Genomic DNA, 25,381 nt, shown 5'->3' on the forward strand with positions numbered 1-25,381 from the left:
GGAAATGAAATGGCAGAAAGACGCAACAAAAAAAGTAGAAGTAAATATGACAGTTAACTATAGTAAGGCGGAAGTTAAAAGCATAATCAAAGTAGAAATGAAGAAGAAGTGGCAGGAGGGTTGGAACAAGGAAAATAAAGGTAGAGTGTTCTACAGTATCCAAAGGGAGGTAGAAAGATGAGAGAAAATAGTAGAACAAGTAAAAAGGAAGAAGATATAATATCAAGAATGAGATTTGGGCACACTGGACTAAACAGTACGATGAAAGTAATTGGGAAACATGAAACTGGTATGTGTGAACAGTGTAATTATCAAGAAACGGTTGAACATGTAATTATAAATTGTCCTAAGTATCAGTGGCAAAGGAGGATTCTAAAAGACAGACTCAGTAGGGAGCAGATCAAATTTAGTATTACAGAAATATTACAACTGAACTCAGGGCAGGTGGGGTATAAGGCAATATTTATGTTTTTGGAAAAGACTGGACTTATTAAAAGAATATAGGTATTATAATTATTATTATTAGTAGTAGTAGTAGTAGTAGTAGTAGTATTTTCCTTGTTTATTTATTAATTATGATTATTATAATTATTATTTTATTTTTTGTATTGATCCTCTACCAGTAGTAGTATTCCATCCTGATCAACACTCCAGTTCAGAAGGTGGCGGTAATGCGCACCTAAAAGTTGTTTGCCAACCGCCATAAAGAAGAAGAAGAAGATTACGGTGGAGCCTGTCGAAACGACCTTCGAAGAAGAAGAAGAAGAAGAAGAAGAAGCAATCCCTTTCTGCCGCTGCTGTCGATTAATGAACGCCAAATGGCTGGCAGCAGGCTAGAGAGGTTTGGAACTGTATTCACCCGGTAAGAGAGCTTCAGTTAACACCGCCTGTAAGCGTTCGGTAGCTAGGCAGCGAGTATTGACTAAACAACAGCATTGAATATTAACGATACTGTATTGGGCTTCAAGGATATCACATTGACGCTTTTGAAAGCCATCTGATCAAAGGCAATAATAACATTTCATCAGATGGCTTACTTGTTGGTTATTTGGAATACGCCATGCTGTTTTAATCATAATGAGGGGTCTTCATCAACAATTTAACTTGAAGTAAATAGGTTGTCCCTGCAGCAGCGATTGGATCAGTAGCTGTCGTTCATCTACGTCATCATCATGATGTCCGACTGCTAATCTCGCAACAATGGGACGATAATTAAATACAAGTGTTACCAGATGGTCAAAACAAGACTGAAATGAACACATGGTCAATTAGAATGGCACTCAGTAGAGCGCAGACCTCCGCCAAGGCCTAACAGTGTCCTTTAATTCAATCAAGTGTCATCCAATATCGTCAACTTTTCTGGCAGAGGCCTCCTCCAAGTTTAGTGAAAACCTGTTAGATAGTTTTAGCATAATCCTGCTGACAAACCAACAAACATGAGGCATTCGTAAAACACTGACCATGAGGAACTGAAGAAAATTTAAAAAAAAAAAAAAAAAGATAAATGTGGAGGCAGCTGTGGAGGAGAGGACAAGACAGAGTGATACAAAAACGTTCTAAATCCAATGTTGCTTTACAAAGTATCAGTGACAATTGACTCATGTGAACCAAGTCCAATGTGGGTTTTAATGCACATCAGTTTAGCAGGTACACTATATAGGCTATGTCTTGTGTATTACACAGCTGTATCCTCACTATACTGCCCTAAACTATGATATCTGGTCATGGGTCACCACTCGCCCACGCAAAAAAAATGACAGCTGGTAACCACAGGGTTGTCGGAGGAAAGATCACATGTAATATCCTGCCATTGTGTCCTCAGGCCCCTCCAGTTTTATGGATGTGTGTTTGTCTTTAGATGGGTTGATTCTGGGGCTTGTTGCACTAACAGGGTTTACACCTGGTCTTAAGTCAGTCATAACTTGGCATTCTAAGTCTGACCTGATATTTACGCCGGTTGCAGCACCTGGGCCTTAGTCTTCTTCTTGCTAAGACTCGTAACAATCTAATGCCTGGTCAGGAGAAGGCATAAAGTGCAAATTGAGGCTGTGAGGTGTGTTCAACTGTGCAGCTGATCAGCTGTTAACAAGGTATATAATTCATCTAGTCACAGAGTAGCTGTCATAATGGTACAAAAAGGATAAATAATCAGAGTTTTGTCATGTTTCAGTTAATCAAATTTACCCTAACTCAACAACTCTCAAAGGTCCATCATTTTATAAAGGAGTCTGGGATTGGACTGCTTGGCATTCAGTGTTTTCTTGTGATGGCTATACAACACTCTTGATTCCATGGAAATGCGTTTTTCTTTTTCTTTGATCATTCATATATTAGATATCCTAATTTACACACTGAGATTGTTAACAGTGTGTCTTCACTTTTACAGTAACTGTGACACAACACATGGGAGATTAAGCCTAGTTTGGTCTTGAGAAGCTGCAGCTTTTACTCACTGACAGACTATGATATTCACTGTACATTTACTCTTAAAATGACAACTTGCTGCTAACTTTTCTTGTCTGCACTGCTCGTTTTCTCTCGCTCCACCACAGATATGTTATTCACACACATTACGTGCTGCTTTATTGCTTAAAGGAGCTATGCCACTCCTATAACAAATGTATCCTACTAACACTCGCTGTTGCTAGGCAACAGCCATAGTCACGTAGTATTCACATGAGCGTAGATCACTAGCCCCCTTCAGACTACCCTTTCAGTGTGGGAATCATGCGCCAATTCATTTCGCTGCAGCTCTGATGTGCCTCTGGATATGTAGTATTAGAGCCGCAGCAGAGGTGAGCCAGCATCTTTTTGAATGGATAAGCCAGAGGCACAGATCAGGGGTGTGTCGATCTGATGGTGTTCACAGTCTGACAGCTAAACAGATCTTCACTCATCAAATAATGTCATCCCGTAGGTCCTAATGACTCTACGTCACATTTCTGCCTAAAAAACAGTCTTGAAAAATATCACTGCGACGGTCAGCCCTCCTGACCGAGACTTCAGTGAACTTTCCCCCAGAAAACAGCATCCCTCCCCACAACTGAGAGAGTCAGACAGCGTTCTGTTTACTGATGGTGATTGGGCAATTATATAATTTAGAGTGAAAAACATAACTTTGTCGCTATCGGAATGTTTAGATTAACAGGTGGACACCGGGGGAAACACTTTCCGTGTGAAAAGGGCTACTGAGACCAGGTGTAGTCAAGACTAGGCTTAAGTTCTGTTGATGCAACCGACTTAGAGTCCATCCTTATGACTGGTTTTAACTAAGACCAACTTAGCAGTTACAACCAGTCTAGTAAAGACCAGTCAGTGCAACCAGCTCCTCAATCAACCTTTATTTGTATAGTGCCAGTTAACAACAAAAGTCATCCCGTGACACTTTGAGCAGGTCTAAACCATATTCCTGATGAACGTTGACTGAATCACAACCTCACTTTCAATTTGGTTAAGTTACACTATCAGAAGTGTTGCTTCCCTCCTCTGATCTTTTTTGTCTAAGATTTAATACTTAGCAAGAAAGCTCATTCAGAATTAGTTTAAAGTTATTGGAAATTTGTGAATGCGCCCTGGCGAAGACAGAACATAGAACAATCACATGCTGCTGATGGAAGGTCTGACCTAGGAAGGTCTGCAAGATGGCGGGCAAGAACAACTTCTGGTTCAAGTGAGAAAATATCAAATGACCGAATTAAGATTTACGTTGGTGTGTACAATAAAGGACCTCAACGAAACTTTGATTTAAGTCTCAAGAAGTGATTAGTGTTCTATATGAGACTGCACAATAACAGAACTTTCAGAATTTTTGCACACCTGAGACCAAATTTGTTCTTATTTATCTGTGTGTAAATTTCAGGTTTAGAATTGATGACACTGTTGTCAAATGCCACTTTAATCATCAGCTGTGTAATGGCTTCATCAACAGGGTTCGCAATCTGATGCACTCTGGTGTCATAAAGCCGCCGGAAAAACCCATCTGGTATGATGTATACGAGGCTTTTCCACCAAAGAGGGTCCCACTTCATGTGAAGCCACATACTAGACCCTTTACCAAGAAACGGGAGACTGTGCCTGAGGTCTTCTACAAAGAGGATGACATTAGAGCGTAAGTCAAGTACTCAAAATGGTGACAATGGTAACTGTGCTTCCATACCATCATTGTGAAAATAACACATGGATCAAAAGTGCTTTGTTATTTGTTAGTGGTAATTCATTAAGTGCAACATGGCCTCTGCTGTCTTGTTTGAGAGGTTTTATTTTTGACTCTCTCCACTGATATTCAGTTTCGATTGTGACACTGACTTGCAGATGTGCTGCATTATAGCTGTAATTTAAAAAAAGGTCACTTCAGGTCGGACGTCTGGCATTTTATTTAATGTGTGATTTTTCAAGCATAAATTTGCCCGGAATCACCTGTTCTGGCACCTGAATTTATTAGAACACTGGTTAATTTGGCATCTTTTTGGGTTTTGTTTGATGGCAGCTCATTGATGTTCTTTTAGAACGGTTTATGGATTGACTGTAGTGCCTGCTGATACCTTAGAGGCACTAAAGTCACCACAGTGGTGGCACTACTGGAGAACAGTGCCCAGTTGAAGAGAAATTAAATCAAGAAAGAATACTGACCTCAGTTCTCTCACAGAGTCTGTCTATCTCTGTCCTGAACATCATTGCTAGAGGAAGCTTGACTCCCACTTCTCCTACTGAAGCAACATTGTAGACCTTTTTAAAGAATGGCTTGTTATGGCATCATCACTTTATTTATTAAAAAGGACACAAAACAGATCCTTTTTACAGTTTGGAATCAAACAAGCATGAAAAGCACTGTGGTAATTACTGATTTAATACCTACAGATGAATCACAATACAGATGAAAGATTGAACACATAATATGTCTTTTCTTGTGTTATCTAGCACATTTTTTGTTATATTTCATACAGTTTACAGTGTCCTATAGTCATACAGGCTATATATTAGTGACTTCTTACAAGTTAAAATGATCTCTCTCATAATAAAGAATCACACATAAACAGTCATAGTGGAACCATTGCTAACATTCTTAACTCACTACTTTCATCACAATTTATTAAGTGATTTACAGTAATTATAAGTTTATGAAATGTTAAATTTCCCTTTATTAACCCCTTTAATTATTATTTTTTTTTTTTTTTACAGTTTTTTGTTTTTTACACACACAGGCCTGAAATGCACACATGCACATTAGGGCTGTCAAAATTGCTCCAAAATGACGTTCGAATATTTGATCTAAAAAAACCAGTTTTAACACGTCTTTGAAAACATACCTACACATTACAAAATAAGTAAATGAACTAATGGCCTATACCGTAAAACTTTTAGGACCGTGGACCTCTCTCTCGCTCGCCCCCCTCTCTCTCTATGCGCAAACTCCCCTCATGTTGCGAGTGGTGGAATGGTAAGCTAACTGTAGCTTACACAGCTAGCATACACCTTTATCTTTAGGCTCTGCATTTTTGCTGTCTACTGACCAAAATCTAAAGTATTTCCAAACGGGGTTTTTGAGGTTGCTTGGAGTCCAAACCAATCTGCTGCCGAGTTGGGCTCTGAACTTTCTGCCGATTCGTTTTTCTCTCTGCCATCTGCGTCTGCCACGGTTTTTGTCGCATCTCACTTTCAGCAGGGAGTGACGCTGTGCAAGTGACCTGTCCCTGACCCGTCATGCAGTGGGCCCACTCGCAAAGCAGCCGCTGATGTTTTTTTTTTTCCACAGTCGAATATTAATTTTTACAATCGAATCTCCATATTCGAACATATATTCGAATTTAGAATATTCGTTGACAGCCATAATGCACATACAGGATTGATGCACATGCATCCATTAATGTATGGAGTGATGTCGGAGCAAGGGGGCTGCGCTGTTATTAGGCACTCCGAGCAGATAGGGGTTTGGTGCCTTGCTCAATGGCACCTTGGCATTGCCAAGAAGATGAACTGGCATTTCTCCAGCTACCAGTCCATACTCTGTACTGACTGTGCAGGTCTTGAACCGACCACGTTTTAGTCCCCAAGCCAAGTCCCCACAGACTGAGCTACTGCTGCCCCTCAGCTCACCTGGATTTACAAATAAAATATGCCTGGATAGAAATCAACTTTTTTCATGTCATCAAAAATGTTGTAAGATGTTTTTGCATGCTCAACTCACCTATGACTGTGTGCCTTTCAGGAAGTTCTATGAGCACTATGGGACAGGTCCTCTGCCTTTTGATCTGTCCAAATCAAACTTTGCCTCTACATGTCAGAGGTATGTTTTTTCACTCCTGGTTCAGTGTTTTATGAAAAGATCATATACAAGCCTAAAAACAAATGCCAGAAGAGAAGAGGGGCTTTACATTTAAAGTGTGATCTAAATTATTTGGTAGAGGAGATGGTTTTTGGAATGCCAGAATCTTTTGGTAAAGTTTGGTTGAAATAAATAAATTAATAAAAATGGATTGTACACTCTGTTGCAAAATACATGAAACAAATTATTTCCATTCCAGTGTTCCCTAATTGTTGTTATTCTCTCGTTGATCCTGCAGGTTTGTAGACAAGTACACAGAGATCAAGCGCAGCAATGAGCTGGATGACGCTGCTGCATTTGAGGAGACAGGAAAGGCTTTACTTGCCGAGCGCATTGTGCTGAGAAGGAGAGGAGCTCGTTCTGTAAGAGTCTTCGTAAAGTACTGACTAAGGCTGCCACCTATTAATGATTTAAATCATCAGTCAAGGAGCTCTAAATCCAAACTCATGTTGTTAGTGAAATCATCCGCCTTTGTTGCTAAATTATTGTACTTAAAGCAACACAATTTCAAATAAGGGTGTGAAACTTTGGCAATCTCACGATCTGATTCGATTTAAATTTTTGGGTGTACGATCTGATTCAGAATTGATTTTCTATTCAGAACGAATTGATTGAAGATTGATTGTTGATTTAATGAATAGAAAAGGGGGCACCATTTTTTTAGTCATCACGTCCAGTTTATTGTGTGCTAAACCATTAATTGGGGTCAGAAAACTACTAAAATACAATATGAGACACAACTGGAAATTAAGATAAATGATCTGCAGCCTTTTTATTTTAAAAATTAAATAGCATTATGTAATTATTGAAATAATGAGAAAGCATGCATGAGTGTATGTGGACAACAAAATTTAGGGGGGTGCTCTGCTGTGTTATTTACAATATGAGTCCAGGAGTGAGAGCAGCCTCTCACTGCTAGACTCATGTTGTCTCATATTGTACTTTTTTAGAAGCAGGGTTTTTGAGCTAAAACACAATGAGCGGTTATTTTCTTGACCACAGTTTCTTTAACATGTTGAATGCTGCGGTGCGTGTTTGTTAGCTTGTTAGCAGTTGTTAGCTAGTCTTGTTTGTTACTGCAGACAGCTGCTCTGCTCCATTAATGCTATGTTGTAACATCTCGTGACGGCATAAAAAGTCATCACAAACATGTTGCCTGCTTAATGTTGGTCTTGCAAAGGTGATTATCCAGTGTGATGGCCCTAGGCCTTGAGCCAGTCTCTGTTGTCCTTTTCCTGTCTGTGCTCCTCTGTTCAGGTTCTCCCTGGTAGAGGGATTGGTGTCACCTGAGCCTTTATAAGCCAGGTGATTCCAAGATCGCTCGCTCTCTCTCCCCCCTGGAAGGCTGGTGCCTGCCTGGGCACTTCATTTGGTTTTGTGTAAGGTTTTGATTATGTTTAGTTTGCTTCGGTTAAATTCCCTTTTTAATAAATGATTTTGAGTTACTTAAGAAGTTACTGTGTGGACCTCCCTTCTTTGTTGTGCGCCACACTGAGCCGGGCATAACAAGTGGGGGCTCGTCCAATTTTGAACCAGAAACATGTCAATTTTTTGAGTGAGTTTGAGTGGTGTAATGGTGTTGGGAGGCCCACAGTGACAGTTTGTTGGTGGTAAGTTGAGCATGTAGGGGTTGAGACAGTGTATGCTGTTAAGATGCATGTAAGCTGGGTACCCAAGGAGAACGGTGAGTGTGGGTTATGCAGTATATGGCTGTGTGGATGATTGTAGCTGGATGGCTGTGCCATATGTGCTGTCTGGCTGGAGCATTTATTGTTTCCCCCAGGTAGGCTGTAGCAGCAGTCATCTCACAAGGAGAGGTTGCTGAGTTTTTGTTTTCTGGGCTGTTTGTTATTTTTGTGTGTTGTAGCATTTTGCTCGGGAGCCCCCCGAAGTATTGGCTGGGGCAGTTGGTCTCCCCCAATGCAGACGGTTTGTAGGTGCATAAATCCCCACCGCCAGTACTCACATGAAGACTAGGGTGATGTTAGTCAGTTTGGGCTAGGCAGTTAGGAGGGGGCGCTCTATGATCACTCAGTCTCCCTGTGGTTGTGTATTGGGTGACTCAGACTACCTTATATTGTTCCTTTGGATGTGTTTAATGTATTTAACTCTGGCTGTTTATCAATGTGACAGTATTGAACATGGAGATGGAGCATAGTAACACAACACTGGTCTTAGAGCTTCTAAAAAGACCATCTCGTAGCACTTTGACTCAGTTTGCAAAGGCAGATTTGATTGATTTGGCAACATATTTGGGCTGGTCAAGAATGGAAAAGGTGCCAAAGAAGGCTGAGCTAAGGGCTATTGTGGAGGGGCTAGCCATTTCTGCCAAGCTTTTGGAGGGAGTTCAGACTCCAGGGGCTCAAAGAGGTTCTGAACTTTTTGGTGGGACTTTATCATTTGAACAGTATATGCAACTAGAGCAAGAAAAGGCAAAAATGGAGGAGGGGAGATTACAGTTTGAGTTGGCGCGTGAGAGCCGTTCTAAAAGCATATGAACTAGCTCCTGAGGCATATAGGCAGAGATGTAGGAATTGGAAGAAAGGGGACAAGCAAACCCATGTTGAATATGTACAAGATATTTTGACTAATTTCACTCACTGGTGCTCTGCTTCGGAGGTAGACAATTATGACGACTTGTGTGATTTAATTGTGTTAGAACAGTTTAAGGTCAAATAGACAACAAATAGAGACAGGCGAGACAGACAGAACCATACGTGACAACAAAGTGAGAGAGATATGTAATCACCTGTCTCTCTCAGAAGAGTGTATTCAAGAGCAAGTTGCAGATCCCACGGTGAAACCTTTGTTTGAGTTGGTCTGTCCAGAAAGGGAGCTCAAGTGTGTTCCTAGTGGCTACTTTATTAATGAAGGATTGCTGTTAAGGAAGTAGGCTCATGTAGTGAACGGTGTGCAGGTAGACAGGGTTGTTCAGGTTGTGGTGCCCTCAAAATTTAGACACCTTGTGTTGAGCACATCACATGATGGAGTTGCAGGTCATCTTGGGGTGAAAAAAAACTTATGACAGAGTGCTCCGCCATTTCTTCTGGCCTTGTCTGAAAAGGGATGTAGCGATGTTTTGTAAAACTTGCAACACCTGTCAGTTAACTGGAAAACCCAACCAACAGATTAAGCCAGCTCCATTGTATCCAATTCCAGTAGTGGAGAAGCTGTTTGAATATCTGCTGCTTGATTGTGTGGGTCCACTTCCAAAGAATTAAGGCTGGGAGTAAGTACTTGTTGACAGTAATGTGTAAAAGTGATCGCTATCCCGCTGCTTTTCCCTTGCACTCTATTAAAACGAAGCCGGTACTGAAAGCATTGACTTCCTTTTTGACTACCTTTGGCATCCCAAAGGTGGTGCAGACTGACCAGAGGAGTAATTTTATGTCTCACACTTTTTCCCAACTGGCGAAACAGCTAAAGGTTAAACATCAGGTGTCCAGTGCACACCATCCAGAGTCTCAGGGAGCCCTTGAGCGTTTTCTTCAGACAATGAAGTCAATGTTGCGTTCTTATTGTACAGAACTATCTCAGGATTGGGAGGAGGGCCTGCCATGGTTGATGCTTGCAATACGGGAGGTGTCACAAGAGAGCGCAGGTTTCAGTCATAAGGAACTGGTGTTTGGCCACACAGTTCGGGGTCCACTAGCTGTGTTGGGTGACAAGTTGAAGAATGCTGAGCTGCCTGATAATGTTTTGAACTATGTTAATGGTTTTTGCCGCCGACTTCATATTTCCTGTGCCACTGCTCACAGAAACCTTTTGTGGTACACAGAAAAAGTATTAGGAGTATTTCGATCGCAAAGCCGAAACCTGTCTGTTTGAGTCAGGGGATCAAGTTTTGGCTTTGTTGGCCATGATAGGTTCACCATTACAGGCAAAGTTTAGTGGGCCTTACACAGTAAAAAGCCATATGTCAGACAGGGACTAATTAGTATACACAACAGAGAGAAAGTGCAGTGGTGTTGTGTAAACTTATTGAAGCCCTATCATTCAGTTCACTCTACTTCAGGGGTAAAAGATGACTCGCTTTCCACAGACAGTCTCTCAGTGGGGTCTGTAAGGTCAAAAGCCACAGTTGGAGTCAGGCCTTCAGAGGATTTTGATGTTCCATCTGAGCCTATTCTTGCAGGGAGACTCAACAATTCTGAGTACCTGAACCATCTAGGCAGTCAGTTGGGATATCTGCCAGACACTCAGCAGGCGGAGCTAGTGAAGTTGCTCAATTGTCATTTGTCCCTCTTCTCAGATACACCTACACACACCAACCTGATTGAGCATGACATAGATGTGGGGATGCTCAACCAGTGAGACAGTGTTCCTACTGGCTGCCAATAGGGAAGCGCAAGTGGATGGAAAAGGAGGTTGAGTTTATGTTAGAACAGGGAATAGCAGAGCCAGCATGCTCTAGCTGGGCCTCTCCATGTCTGTTGGCAAATAAGGCTGATGGGTCAGATAGATTTTGCACAGATTTTAGGAAGGTTAATGCTTTCACCAAACTGGACTGTTATCCAATGCCTTATATGGAGGATTGCATTGATCAGGTTGTGAGTGCAAAATTTGTGACAAAGCTAGACCTTTTGAAAGGGTATTGGCAGGTGCCACTAATGGTAAGAGCCATGGAAATTTCATCTTTCATCACACCATGGGGGTTGTTTTCCTATTCTGTAATGCCTTTTGGGCTGAGAAATGCTCCAGCAACATTTCAGCGCCTTATGAACAGGGTGTTTGGTAGGCCGATCAGATCGGCGGAAATGGTAGGCTTTCCGCTGATCTGATCGGCTATATGAGATCGGTCTATATTTTGCATTTTATGCAATTTGTGAAATTGGCTGTAATGTCTTAATTCGCCAATCCGATCAATGACGTCATTGTCGTGCTGAAACTCCCCGCAGATGCTCCCATTTCATAGATTGCAGACGGCCTGTGTCCCACCCATCCCACCCACTCCGAAGAAGCTCCACACCACCGACACGCCTGCCCGAACCCGACAGCCAGTTTTGAGCCCTGTCACGATGTGATGGACAATAAAGTTTTTTTAATCTTGAATCATTGGCTGTCGGATTCAAACAAACACGCCGGCGGTGCAGGACCCCCCGAAAGCGAACGAGACAGACAAAACCCAAGCCACCAGCAATCCGTGCAACACTAGAGTACCTCGTGGGGGAGCATCTGGAAAATGCCCCAACACGAAAAATTTAATCAGGCACCTGGATAAGGAACACAAGGAGGAACATGCTGAGTTCAAGAAACAGAGCATGGAAAAAGAACAACAAACACCGAAACAGATGCTAAAGCAAACTACTTTAGACAGTACCTGTCCATATAGCCGTGACAGTGAGAAGGCAAGGGGTGGCACAAGGAAACTTATGGAGTTTATCGTGCTGGCCGACCTGCCATTTAATATTGTGGAGAGAGAACCCCGCATTTCAACGTTTGCTGGCATACTTTGATCCACGCAGTAAGTTGTTGCGCCCATTATTTCTGTCTCAAGTTATTTTGGTTTGACCTGACTGAACTTTGAACTTATGTCTGTCCAGTCCTTGAATGCCCTCTAGAGGTCATTGATGTTTTACCCTTGCATCTCTGTCAGTTTGGGGTATGGCAAAGATTGTTAAACATTGGCAAAAATGCTTGAATACTTTTGTTGATACTCAGTAAACAGTACATAAGTATATTCAGTAAGTTATTTAAATACACATATTGCTCCCTCACGTGATCGGATCGGTGATCGGTTTATTTTAACTCTCTGATCGGTGATCGGCCCCAAAAATCCTGATCATGTAAAGGCTAGTTAGTGGGTCTAACGGGGTGTGCGGTTTATTTGGATGATGTCGTGGTGTTCAGTGACATGTGGGATGTTCAACGTTTGCAGGCAGTGTTTGACCGGCTGGTAGAAGCAAATTTGACTGTCAACCTAGCAAAGTGTGAGTTTGCCAAAGCGACAGTGACGTATCTGGGTAAGGTTGTAGGCCAGGGTGAAGTTCGTCCAGTGCAGGCTAAGGTGGAGGCCATTGATAAATATCCTGTGCCAACATCCATAAAGGAACTGATGCGGTTCCTGGGGCTCGTAGGGTATTACCGCAGTTTTTGCCACAATTTTACCACTGTGGTGGCTCTGGTCTTTCCACTGTCAAGCTGCTTTCACTTGTGTAAGAAAGCTGATCTGTTCTTCTCCTGTTCTTGCAGCTCCTTATTTTGAAAAACCTTTTAAGATACAGGTGGATGCAAGTGAAATTGGTGCTGGAGCTATCCCCCTACAGGAAGGGGAAGGGGGAATTGATCCTGTCTGCTCCTTCTCACGTTTAATCGTCACCAGTTAAATTAATCAGTTGTTGAGAAGGAGACATTGGTGTTGATTTGGGCACTTAAGTTTTTTAAAGTGTATGTTGGACCATCATTGCAAGTTACAGTTTACACTGATCACAACCCTTTGACTTTCCTGTCCAGTGTGCAGAATAGCAACCAGAGACTTATGCGTTGGTTACTGTTTCTTCAGCCTTGTACACTAGACATACGTCACATTAAAGGTCGGGAAAATGTAATGGCCGACGCACTTTCTTGAGCTCCATGTTGAGATCACGAAGGGGGTCTTCGTTTTATGGGGCGGGGGGCGACGGCCCTTGGCCTTGGGCCAGTCTCTGTTGTCCTTTGCCTGTCTGTGCTCCTCGTTTTAGGTTCTCCCTGGTATGGCCCCACCCACATCGTCGAGGGATTGGTGTCACCTGAGCCTTCATCCACCTTATTCCTAGCCCCCATGATGCCTTGCGTGAATTATGGCCGCGATTTCCGGTGAGAACCGGAAGTCGCGTCTGTTTACATGGTAATGGTAGACGCTAATCCGGTTTTTATGAGGGTTAGAGAGGTAAAACATGTGGGAACACCAGCTGTCAGAGCTTAAACGAGACAACATTACAATCCCATTGCCTACTCATATAGAGGGGTGGGAGGATGACATGAAGAAGTGGCCTTAGATAACATACAGCTGCATTTTTAGCTACTTTCTTAACTCTGTCGCTTCGGACGGGGAGGCAATGAATAATCTGAAAAGTATCAGTATCTGCACAGTAATAAGCTTGGTCCCGTTTTGCTATAAGAGGTCGTGGGACACAATCTTATTTACCGTAAGGCAGACGTAGCGCCCAGCCAAAGCCTTAAAGTCCCTCATCACCGAGCCTGGGTGTCAGTGTCAGCATCAGGTGAAATCCAAATTGCAGGGTGTTCATGAATTGCAGGTAAAGGCAGATCTTGCAGCCATGCTGCTGCCATCCTTTGGAAGGTAAATGTTGATTGGTCTGGTAGTTTTTAACCCTCTGGGACCCTTTAATAAAAAATTTTAAAAAACTCCCACTTGTATCCTTAGGGACAACAACGGTTTCATTCCCACCGCAGTAACTATCTTGAACTCTGTACACTGAGGAACAAGCATGGCCCTACATGAACTGTAATTGTAATTGTATGTTTGACTATATATTAGGGGTGTAACAATACATGTATTTGTATTGAATTGTTTCGGTACAGGACGTTCGGTTCGGTACAGGGCTGTGCACGGGTGAGTTTCCAGAACGGAAGTTGCGTGTGTTTATTTTCTGCCTGTAGCTACACGTGCAGCCCGTTTACATCATGGCTAACGCTAGCGAGAAACCAGAGCTTGAAGACCCCCCTTGTTGCTTAAGTCTCCTGCTTGGGAACACTTCGGCTTCCTGTTTAAATATTGCAACAGAGAAAGACGAGTCCGGCACGGTGCAGTTCCGCCGAACAGCTGGAGAAACGAAACCGAGGAATTCCCGTGATAATTACATAATCACACACGACTGCAGTTATACGTGTTATAAACATAACACAAAGTGTAGAAGAAGAGCGCGTATTTGTCTCTTTTTTTGAGGTTTTTGTGCTTGTATCAACGCGGAGTGTTTTATTTTGAAAATCAACCGGATGTGTTGTTGTTGTTTCGTGTCAGACTTCCTGTCTGCTCTGTGCTAAATTCGGCTGAATTTCTGCGTTGTGCCGCCGCACTTGAAACGGCACCACCCGAGTGTGAATATCACTGCTACAAGAAAAAAAAATTACCTTAGTGCAAACGCAGCTGACTTTGGCAATCAAGCAGCCTCTCCCTAGCAACTCAGCCCGTATGAACAACACACCAGTGCAAACCTGGCAGAGGAACTTAAAGAGACAGTGAAAATAATTCATTTAACTTATTACCAGGCAGCACTTCACAACAGTATTCTATTTTTTTTTTTATTTTCATATTTTGTATAATGTTACAATAATTGTTGGTTTACAAAATTTCCGAATAAACAACAAGCAAATTTATGTTTTGCATTTTGTTCCCGTACTGTACCGAAAATGAACCGAACTGTGACCTCAAAACCGAGGTACGTATCGAACCGTGATTTTTGTGTATTGTTACACCCCTACTATATATGTTATATGTCTGGAACCTGTACCAATGAGCTGTACTGGAAGCAAATTCCACCAGCCTGGCTGTGTGGTCATTAAAAGAATCAATCAATCAATCAATCAAATGACGCCTGTAAAAATGTATCAGATAAATATTTCTTTTTTCCTGCTCAGATCTTTTCAACCTCAGTCCTTATCAAAACTGCCAAATATTGTTTTGTTTTTTTTCTCTGCATTTCCTTGTGTCTGGGTCATTCCAGTGTGTGGCCTAGTGTCCCTCCTGAGCTCTCTATTAATCCATCGGATCAAATTTCATTCTGTCTTTGTGGCCATCCAGCTCTCCATGATGGAAACGATTACCACGCACAAAACCCTCATTTAAATACTGCGGTTTGCGCGTGCTGTCATTTGTCATTGTCATTTTTTCGTGCGCTAACCAAACACGCAACATTTCACCAGCACGCAATTTAGCGCCCCTTAACTGGGATCTTAGTAGATCAGGCCCTTAGTGGATAGGCCTGGATAATAGGTAAATGACGTCATCTGATGATCAACAATAAAAATGATCAATTTTACCTCTTTCCAACCAGGGAGGGCACCGACATTGCAGAATGCACGATTATATCCTATTATAGCTTTGCAATGAAAAAATGCGGTTAATGTCAGTCTATGGGACAAAAACGTCCACTTAGAGTACATTAAGGTGAAACATTTTAATCCGATACTAAACAAAAGCTAATACTGCATCAAAATATTTTTTTTTTTAACTAATCTTTGACATATCCAAGGCTGTGATAACACGTAAAAAATCTCCGGTCTCAGTTATTATATTGAAAATCTGTCATTTTGTGTCAAGTCAGTTACACCCTACATTGTCATTTAAAATACTGAAATCCTAATATATCTAGAAAAGAAAACGGTAAACTTTCAAATAAACCGCTAGCAAACAATGGCTCATTGCTACTTCCGGTGAGAACCGGAAGTTGCACCCATAATCGTTTCTACAGCAACGACCCCAGGAATAAGGTGGATAAGCCCCCCCCCCCCCCCCCCGGAAGGCTGGTGCCTGCCTGGGCTCTTCATTTGGTTTTGTTTAAGGTTTTGATTATGTTTAGTTTGCTTCGGTTAAATTCCCTTTTAATAAATGATTTTGAGTTACTTAAGAAGTAACTGTGTGGACCTCCCTTCTTTGTTGTGCGCCACACTGAGCCGGGCATGACCAGTCATTAAATAAAAGAAACGCTTGCAACTGCTGCCTTGTTTGAAGATGAACTTCAACATAACCCTAGCATGTGTACTCTGTAATTTTTTTGGGTGCTGCACCACCCTTGCAATTTTGTTCCGTTGTTCTCGCTCCATCAACATCATGCTACTAATTAACATTTGGAAAGATTTTTGACATCCATGAACAGATGCTGAATTGTGGGAGACGAGAATAGCGAGTCAAATTGAATTGATTTTTACCCACCCCTAATTTTAAAGCATGGCAAGCTACAAAATCTTTCAAACCAAGCAAGTCTCAAAACAAGCAAACTGCAAACCTAACTATGTTAGCAAATATCATACTTTATTCAAATTCAAAGTATGGATAGATACAGGTAGTGGGTGTAGTCAACCTACGAACTCCCATTATAACTGTAGCTGCAGCACCTTTCAAATATTTTCCATGCCCAAAATGACAAACAGTTCAGAGGCCAAATGCATGGCTAACAGCCTTAACGATAATTTAATATAAGGTTATGTCTCCCCTTATATTTTATGTCCACCTCATCATTTCATCTGCAGCTATCTCTAGAAAACCTTGTGTATGCATTGTGTGAAGTATGCATGAGGAAGGTGCCTTCTCACCCTACAGTCTTCTTTTATACCAGTTTATATGTGGGATAAGGCATCAAATGATTTTTGGGTGCACACATCATTTATACATCTGTCCCCAGCTGTGACAAAACATATAGCCCCAGATGGCAGTTTTGAAAACTTGATCACAGCACCATTTTTATCCTGCAGGTTTCAGCAGAATCCAGGGATCCAGTGCTTGAGTTGAAGCTAACGGACATGTTGGCAGAGCAGCAGTCAGTCAGCGCTTCCAGCGAGGAGACGATGGGGTACACCATGCACACACAAGCGCCATAGACTTTCAACGGCTCAAGGACCATCTGATAAGCTGCAGATTCAGGACTTTAAGAAGCTGTAGTTCTGTTTGCCTCTCCTCTCTCATGATGATCATCTTCAGATAATGGTTTTATTTCGACCACCAAGTCTTGACATGTTATGTCAGGGATCCCAACATCAGAAACTTCCGTGTGGACTGTTGGCATGCCAGCTTCATGTTTCCTAGGTTGATGTCACTCAAATACAAATTTCCACGGTCCACTGCACCACCAGCAGGATGTTGTCATTAAAGGATCAAAACAGCTACAAATCAGGCTTTATTGCAATGGAAAATGGTTCCCCAAAGAATGGAAATTGTCCTTACATGCATCGGTAGAATTCTGTAACTGTGTTGAAATTAATTGTGAAATTAAAGTTACTCTTAATAACTTATAATGGTTTAATAAGTGTTTTACTTTTCCAGTAGTGGCATACATTGTGTAGACTGAAGAACTTATGTCACTGCATGGCTGGAGCATCGTCAGTCTTTATGTCCAGTTGTCTATGGTCTAAGCAAATCCTCTCAAATAAGTTGCTGGGAGTAATCAACACTCTGTTGTGTAATTTCCCTCAATCAGTTAGGAGACTAGTGATGGGAATTCCGGCTCTTTTAAGAGAGCTGGTTCTTATGGGTCGGCCCACTAAAAAGAGCCAACTCTTTTGGCTTCCAAGTGGCTCCTCAGATTTTTTGTTGCTTAAATTAATTTATTACCAAAAATAATGTAAAATGATGTGTAAATTTAATTACTAATGTACAAAACATACATTATATCAAATGTTTATTATTTATATGGCTTATTATACTCAACATGGAACAGAGTGCTCCAAAAAATACTTTCTAAGTACATGGCCTTTTGCACAAACTGTCATAGAGCTCTGGGTTGTAGGTCTAGGTGGTTGTGGTGGTGTACTGTAGGCACTGCAGCAGCAGCAATCGTTGCAGTAGACAAACTGGCACGTTCATTAGTTGCAGGTTCACTTGCTTGTCTTTTTTCTTCCAACTTCACTGTTGAATGTACAGTTCTAATGTGCCTGTGTAGGTTATTTGTAGAGCCTGCTCGATATCAGATTTTAACCTTGCATACGCTACACTCGTTTTACTGCGCTTCCTGCCGTCACTCATTTTCTCACCTTTCCAATTAAATTTTTTTCAATTCAAAGGGGGCTTTATTGGCATGAAAGTTTTAACAACAATGTTGCCAAAGCATCTGTCCAACACTCGGACAAAACACAACAAATAACAACATGAACAGCAACACAACACCAAGTGTGTGGGGGTGTGTGTGTGTGTGGGGGGGGGGGTCGGTCGGTCATTCGCTGTCCCTCAGGTTGTGGCATGTTGACACATACTGGGCAGCAAGATATGCCCTGTCTCCTTCTCCCAGGAGTATTTTTAATTTTGAGAGGTCATTCAGCTCTTTGAAATCTGAGATCGCAGAATTGAACTTGTTAAGATAAATGTTCCTCGTTTCGTTGAATGTTTTACATTGTAGGAGAAAGTGCATTTCTGTCTCAAACTCACCTGTCGAGCAGTGACCACATGTTCTGTTTTCTTTTGGATGCCATGATTTTTTGTGTCTTCCTGTTTGGATTGTCAGTTTGTGGTCACTGAGCCTGTACTTGGTTTGGATCTGTCTCTGCTTTCTATCTCTGACAGTGGAGAGATATTCTGCTAATTCATAATCTCTTTTTAGGGCTAGATAACATTATAATCTACTTTGGCTTTTAGTTTCTTCTTTCCAATGTTCCAGATAGGTTTCTTTACATTGTGTAATTTGTAGGGCCGGGACTTTAACGCTTTAATTAAGATTAATTAATTACACAAAATTTAATGCGTTAAAAAAATTAACGCATTTAAATCGCACTTATTTTTGCACCGCGGAACGTTTCTCACTGGATGAGTTTCAGGCGTACCGATTATACTGGAGCACAATTATTTAACGAGTTAAAAAGTCGACACTGATCACTGCCCATGGATCTATAAAGTTTTAATGTAGCCTGAACGCAGCTCAAACCGACCCGGTGCCTCAGCACTGCGACCAAGCTTTGATAAACACACCGGATCTGCGCCAGTTTACAGGATCCTCCTGTAGTTTAGCTGGTCGCTACTGTTTAAAAAGCGCTCGTCGCAGTGGAGCTGAGAACAGCGGAGTTTCCTCTGCTGCAGCTGAACAGCTGACATGTGGTCAAGACGTAGGTAGCCTACAGACCTGTCACTGTCTCACGTTGCATAAGACTTCAACCTCAGTGCTCTCTGTCTTCAGACTGTCCTGACCTGTCCCTGAACATCACACAGGGAAAACATAGAGCTGCCTGTGTTTTATTAATGTTTACATCAGGCTGACTTCAACAAATCAGTTTATGCTACTGTGATTTAAGTAGTTAAATACAGTAATCATAGTGTAGTGGAAGGAAAGACCATTTACCAAATAACGTGTTACTTAAACATTTTTCATTGTGCTGTGCTCTAAAAATAAACTAACAAACTAGTGTAGAGTCCTGTATAAGGAATGTTCAGCTTAAGTTTTCCCCTTAAATTTAGGTTCTCAGGAAAATCGCATCTTATCAGGTAATCGTTAATCGATCGATAAGGTCCATCAACTAACGATTAATGAATTAATCGATAATTTGCATCCCTAGTCGGTTGGTCTTGGTTAAGTACCACCTTGAAAAAAAAATAAACAATGTTTTGTTGCTTAAGCTTATGTATTCAGTCATTATTCAATGGTATACTAAAACCCATATGAAAAAAAGTGCTTCTCACTGTTCTCAGGTCAAATATTTATATGCGATTAAAAATGCGATTAATTTCGATTAATTAATTACAAAGCCTCTAATTAATTAGATTAATTTAATCGAGTCCCGGCCCTAGTAATTTGCTTTACTCTGATTGGTGTTTGGAGAGCAGTGTAATTGTGAGGCTGGTCAGACTGTCTGAGAGGGGGCAGTTAGCCTCAGTACCAACTGACACAGGGGACTCTTTTCTGGGCTCAGCTCTTGAGTTTGGAGTGCTTTGGAGTTGAGTTCAGGTGGTTAAAAAAGTTGAGCGTTCTCTTTTGAATGTTAATTATCAGTGGGTATCTGCCTAATTCTGCTTGTTGGTGTGTTTCTGTGTACGTGTAAAATGTGTCTGCAGAATTCTGCATATAAAGATTCTGTTGGATATTTGACCCAACGGGTATAGCTCTGATGACTGAGTGGACCCCATACTTCACTACCGTACAGTGCAATGGGCTGGATGACACTATCAAATATTTTAAGCCAGATTTTGACTGGAATTTGGAAATTATAAAATTTTCTCTTAATTCCATGTAGGGCTCTTCGAGCTTTTTCTTTTAGTGCATTCACTGTCATGTTGAAACTCCCTGATGCTGTAATGGTTATACCAAGGTAGGTATAACTCATGCAATGTGCAATGATATGATTATTTATGGTAAATTATTTATGGTAAATCGGTTCTCCTGACATCTGGGGCGTTTTTGAATGACATTAGTTTTTTTCATGTTTACTGCCAGGGCCCAGTTCTTACAGTACTTTTCTACTATGTCCAGCTGCTGCTGTAGTCCTTGTTCATTAGGAGACAGTAGAACAAGGTCATCAGCATAAAACAGACTTCACCTCTCTATCTAGGAGGGAGAGGCCAGGAGCAGCACATTGATCCAACTCAACAGCAAGTTCATTTATATACACGTTAAATAAAGTTGGACTTAAATTGCAACCCTGGCGTACACCTCTTCTTTGGGTGAAGAATTTAGTTTGTTTGTCTCCAATTTTAACAGCACACATATTTTCCAAATACATTGATTTAACCAGATCATACATTTTGCCCCCTATACAACAGTGTAGAAGCCTGTAATAGAGCCCGTCATGCCAAATAGAGTCGAAAGCTTTCTTGAAATCACTGAAACAAGTGAATATCTTACCATTTTTTGTTTGGTGTACATGTTTGTTAATTAAAGTGTGAAGGGTATATACATGGTCAGTCGTGCTGTGTTTTGGGAGGAAGCCAATTTGACTTTTACTCAAGATGGAGTGTTCCTCAAGGAAATCTAGTATTCTTTTATTTAGAATACTACAGAATAATTTACCTAGACAGCTGCTGACACAGATGCCATGGTAGTTATTAGGGTCTGATTTGTCCCCACTCTTATGAATGGGGGAAATGAGCCCTTTGCACCAGATGTCAGGAAAGCATCCAGACTGTAATACAATATTAAACAACTTTAACACTGCACCCTGCATCTCTTCCCAAGTAATTGGGAAATCAAGGGGTATTGGTTGTCTTTAATTGTTTCTTGTTTGGAGTTTTTCTTGTATAATACATTGATCTGAATTGATTTGATTTATTGGTATATCTTTGTACAGATTTTCAAAATGTGCTCTCCAGATGTCACCATCCCCCCCCCCCCCCCCCCTGCCGAGCTGAAGTCAATGATGTACCCGTTGTTATTCTCGAGGTTTGGGAAGACTGAGTGGAGGGCAGTGGATATGGCATCCCCTGTAGATCTGCTGGTTTTGAAAGCACACTGGTGAGGGTCCAGGCTAGCAGGAATGTTGTTTTTGAAGTGCTGGAGACACAGTTTCTCAAAACACTTACCACAATAGTGGTTAGACTATACACACACACACAGCATACTTTTTTTGGTACAAATCATCAACATATTGGACTAAAAAGCTATGTTTAGGGAAAACTTAACTGGACAAAATTTCTTGCAAACTGCTATTACAAATAACCCTGTGGACATAGGGTCTACTTTTTAAATTTAAAGATAAAAGTAAACCAGTATTGTTATGCCGGGTCAACATGAATGCTAAAGAAAGCATTGGCCAATCTATCATCATTAACCACTTGCCCACAGTTTTTCAGGAACCCCCTCCAATGCAGGATGGGCTCTTCATCACAAAATTATGGTCCATAGAGGGAAATTAATCAGAATCTGTCAATTTAACTGTTCTGTGGGCACTCAATGCACAGCGAAAAGGGTAAATGGTGGCTCCCCAGTCTTTGACCTTGTGACTAGTGACAAAGTTTAAGGTGGTCCCAACAGACATCTATCGACAAATGTGCTAACGTTGTAAAATGTGATGTCAGCTCTATTCCTGGGGGGTGCAACAGCAACAACATAATATGATATTCCTACAATTCTGTTGTCTTCAAGAAGATGAAACTTGGCACATGGGTCCTCTATGACCATGTGCATGTCATAATGAAGTATGGTACCAGCAGCGCTACCAGACACATTTCTTCTCTGCTGCCAGCTATGCCTTTTGATGCTCATCTGTTGTTATAAGTAATCACTGGCTGTGGTTCAGTGTCAGAGAAAACTGACCATTTTCAGAAGGTTGGTGGTTTGAGCCCTGGCTCCTCCAGTACAAGTTCTTAAGTGCACAAGCTGCAAGAAAACAGCAGCTTTCAGCAATCACATCTGGTCCACTTCTTCTCCTACATTTTTGCAGATAGACACATCATTCCAGTTTTCATATGTCAAGTGTATTTGTGTCATTGTGGCTTATTACTTTTTTTAGAGAATATATATTATGGTTATAGATATATATGAATTTGTTATTTAATATTTTTGTGAAAGGCTGTCTTTGGAGTCATATCTTCAACAATATCTCTGACTATATTTACTACAGTAATCATAGTCTACTTGGCACACAGATGTCCTATGAAGATATGCTCAATATATTAAAGTATTTATTCAATAGCACCACCAGGTTTCTCAGTTATTAAGCAATTTGGGTTTTTGCTAATAACTCACGTACTATTTGGAGTAGAAGAAAGATTTTTCTGCAATGGGTTTCTTGAATTTTTGATATCAGTCACTGTTTGTCTGTAACTGGATATATCAAACTTTTGAGGGTGTGGCCTGATGAACTTGACAGGCCTTCAATAGTATTTCTGATCAGTATCAAATTTGGGAATGCAGGTACAACCACACTGCATGAGTATGTAAAATATTGTACAAATCTACATGCAGGGGGTGCTACAGTATCAACAAGGTACGATATTCTTGCAAATCTGATGCAGCAATCCCACACATTTTCTTAAGAAAATGCAAATTTTTCTAGTTTCTATTAATATTTTATCTACTTGCTACCCATATTCTTTTTATTTCTAATTAAATAATCAAATATATTATGTATGTTAGCATTGTTACTGACTATTAATACTGTTGATGATAATGGTAGTGGTATTATTTTCATGATTTGTTTTCACTGTGTTTTTATTATATGGCCTTTACCAACATCATACTAGCTACATTTGCTTAATGGAAGTAAATAATTTTCTAGCCATGGAAGAATTTAGTATGTGTTTTAGCAGTTTTTCAACTGCAGTTCACACATAGAAGGGATTCCCATACCCACGTCGACACATTTGTTTGTTTGAGTCCCAGACAGCAGGTAAAGAGCACTTGTCAAAGTGGATAGTGGAGGCTATCACCTTGGCTTACTCTGTAACAAGACAGTTGCCCTCAGAGGGCCTGTTACAAGGCATCACAGTGGAGGATGTGTGTGTGCTGCTGCCTCTCAGGCCACCCCACATACCTTTGTGAGGTTTTAAAGCATTGATATGAGAGAGTCAGTGGTAGCTCATTTAGTTTTGAATGCTGCTAGACATTAGTTTATAGGTATTATTGCTGGTTTCACGACTACTTATTTTTACTAGTGTTGTGATAGACTACTCACGATGTGTTTATGATCTAACTTGTGCAACAAACCGGATACCTTCACTGCAACTCTGTAGCTGTCTGTAGCTCCGCTACTTTTTATTTCCGTTCCTTAGGCAACAGTAACCATAGATATATATTTGTTACATTCTACTCCGGTACTGGAGTTTCAGAATAAAAGCATACATGGAACATCATAGAATATTACATCTCCTTTCAACGGAAAAAATAAGCTGTGCTTATGCAAGTCACAGATAACAAATAATTAAATACTTTGACAGTCCGTTGGAGTCCAGAACATCAAATAACACAATATGCTGCTGTCTTAAGTTCCATAGTGCAAACAATTTTTTTTTTCAAAGATAAGTCTCAAAAATAATTAACAGTCTCCTGTTGATTCAGTACATATATGTAAATATTTCCAAACATGGCAATAGAACATTTTTAAATAAATGTGTCTTATTCTTTCAAGAACTTTTTTTTTTTTTTTAACACAAGTCAAATTCAATTTTCATTCAAACACCTATTCAAACTCAATTTTCATTTAAAATGCAATATTCAGTTTTCACAGCAGCATGACATACATTTTTTTTTTTTTTTTTTTCATAAGGAAGTTATAAGTCAAAGGCTTTCCTTGACTTAATCACACGGCCATATCTGGTACGATAAGGCCCAGAGTGATCTGGCTCACTCACAGACACAGGTTGTTGCTGGTCATTTTCTGTGTCTCGTCCAGCGTCATTCTCACTGATCTCTGGCTGTTGTATGACAGATATGTGGTTGCTGATCAGATGACGTTGGTTGCGCCTGAAAGTCAAATTAAATCAAATCAAATCAAATTTTATTTGTATAGCCCAAATTCACAAATCACAGTTTGCCTCAGAGGGCTTTACAATCTGTACAGAGACGACACCCTCTGTCCTTCGACCCTCGATTCGAGTGAGGAAAAACTTGCCCCAAAAAAGGCCCTTTTAACAGGGAAAAAAATGCGGAAGAAACCTCAGGGAGAGCCACAGAGGAGGGATCCCTCTCCCAGGACGGACAGACGTGCAATAGATGTCGCATGTACAGTGCAGATCAACGAGATCACAATGTATTCAATTATAAGCGATGGTTGACAGGAGTGAAAGTACATAAAGATGTATTACAGCAATAATAATGAAATGCACATGGAAATGTGATTACTAGTGATAACAGTAGTAGTGATTAATGGTAAGGATAGTATGTAGTAATGCATTACAATAATAGTAGTGGAACGTATGTAACAGATGTGACTAATATTAGCGACAGTAGTGGTGGGTGTCAGGCAGGGTCATGGCAGTAGGCGCATCCACGATCCGGCAGGGTCATAGCAGTAGGCGCATCCACGATCAGGCAGGGCCATAGCAGTGGGCGCATCCACGATCAGGCAGGGCCATTGCAGTGGGCGCATCCACGATCCACGACCCGGGCGCAGGATCCATGGGAGCCTGTAGGACTAGAAAGCACAAGGACTCCGGGGAAGAAGTAAGTCAGTGACATGCAGAGATGGGGCATGTATACAGGCATAATGTATACAGATGGAGAGGAGAGGAGAGGGGAGGAGAGAGAAGCTCAGTGTGTCATTGTCCCCCGGACTAGGCCTATAGCAGCATAACTAAGAGCTGGTCCAGGACAGGCCTGGGCCTGTACTGGCCCAGCCCTAACTATAAGCTCTATTGAGGAGGAAGGTCTTAAGTCTACTCTTAAAGGTAGAGAGGGTGTCCGCCTCCCGGACCAAAACAGGAAGATGGTTCCACAGAAGAGGAGCTTGATAGCTGAAGGCTCTGGCTCCCATTCTACTTTTGGAGAC

At 41.2% G+C, this 25,381-nt stretch overlaps 1 protein-coding gene across 2 annotated transcripts; it reads left to right on the plus strand.

The window, feature by feature from the left end:
- The first annotated feature begins 698 nt into the window (after positions 1-698).
- On the plus strand, positions 699-17,275 carry mrps23 (mitochondrial ribosomal protein S23). 2 transcript variants are annotated; one of them, XM_084350307.1, is made up of 5 exons: positions 708-862; positions 3,929-4,108; positions 6,206-6,283; positions 6,561-6,684; positions 16,736-17,275. In XM_084350307.1, exons 1-5 carry the CDS (start codon positions 819-821, stop codon positions 16,859-16,861), a joined length of 552 nt encoding a protein of 183 aa, XP_084206433.1. In that variant the 5' UTR covers positions 708-818; the 3' UTR covers positions 16,862-17,275. The 2 variants fall into 2 exon arrangements, with proteins under 2 accessions (XP_084206434.1, XP_084206433.1); XM_084350308.1 differs by lacking the exon at positions 6,206-6,283 and having other exon boundaries at positions 699-862.
- Positions 17,276-25,381: the final 8,106 nt, after the last annotated feature.

This window comes from Pagrus pagrus (genome assembly GCF_965226575.1).
Source record: "Pagrus pagrus genome assembly, chromosome: 4".
Lineage (NCBI taxonomy): Eukaryota > Metazoa > Chordata > Actinopteri > Spariformes > Sparidae > Pagrus > Pagrus pagrus.

What these genes read in the sequence shown, in the direction of transcription:
- mrps23 (XM_084350307.1), top strand. Translation starts at nt 819, where the DNA reads ATGGCTGGCAGCAGGCTAGAGAGGTTTGGAACTGTATTCACCCG. An exon ending in TTTGCCTCTACATGTCAGAG is followed by an intron (nt 6,284 to 6,560) that starts GTATGTTTTTTC and finishes TTGATCCTGCAG; the next exon opens with GTTTGTAGACAAGTACACAG. An exon ending in GAAGGAGAGGAGCTCGTTCT is followed by an intron (nt 6,685 to 16,735) that starts GTAAGAGTCTTC and finishes TTTATCCTGCAG; the next exon opens with GTTTCAGCAGAATCCAGGGA.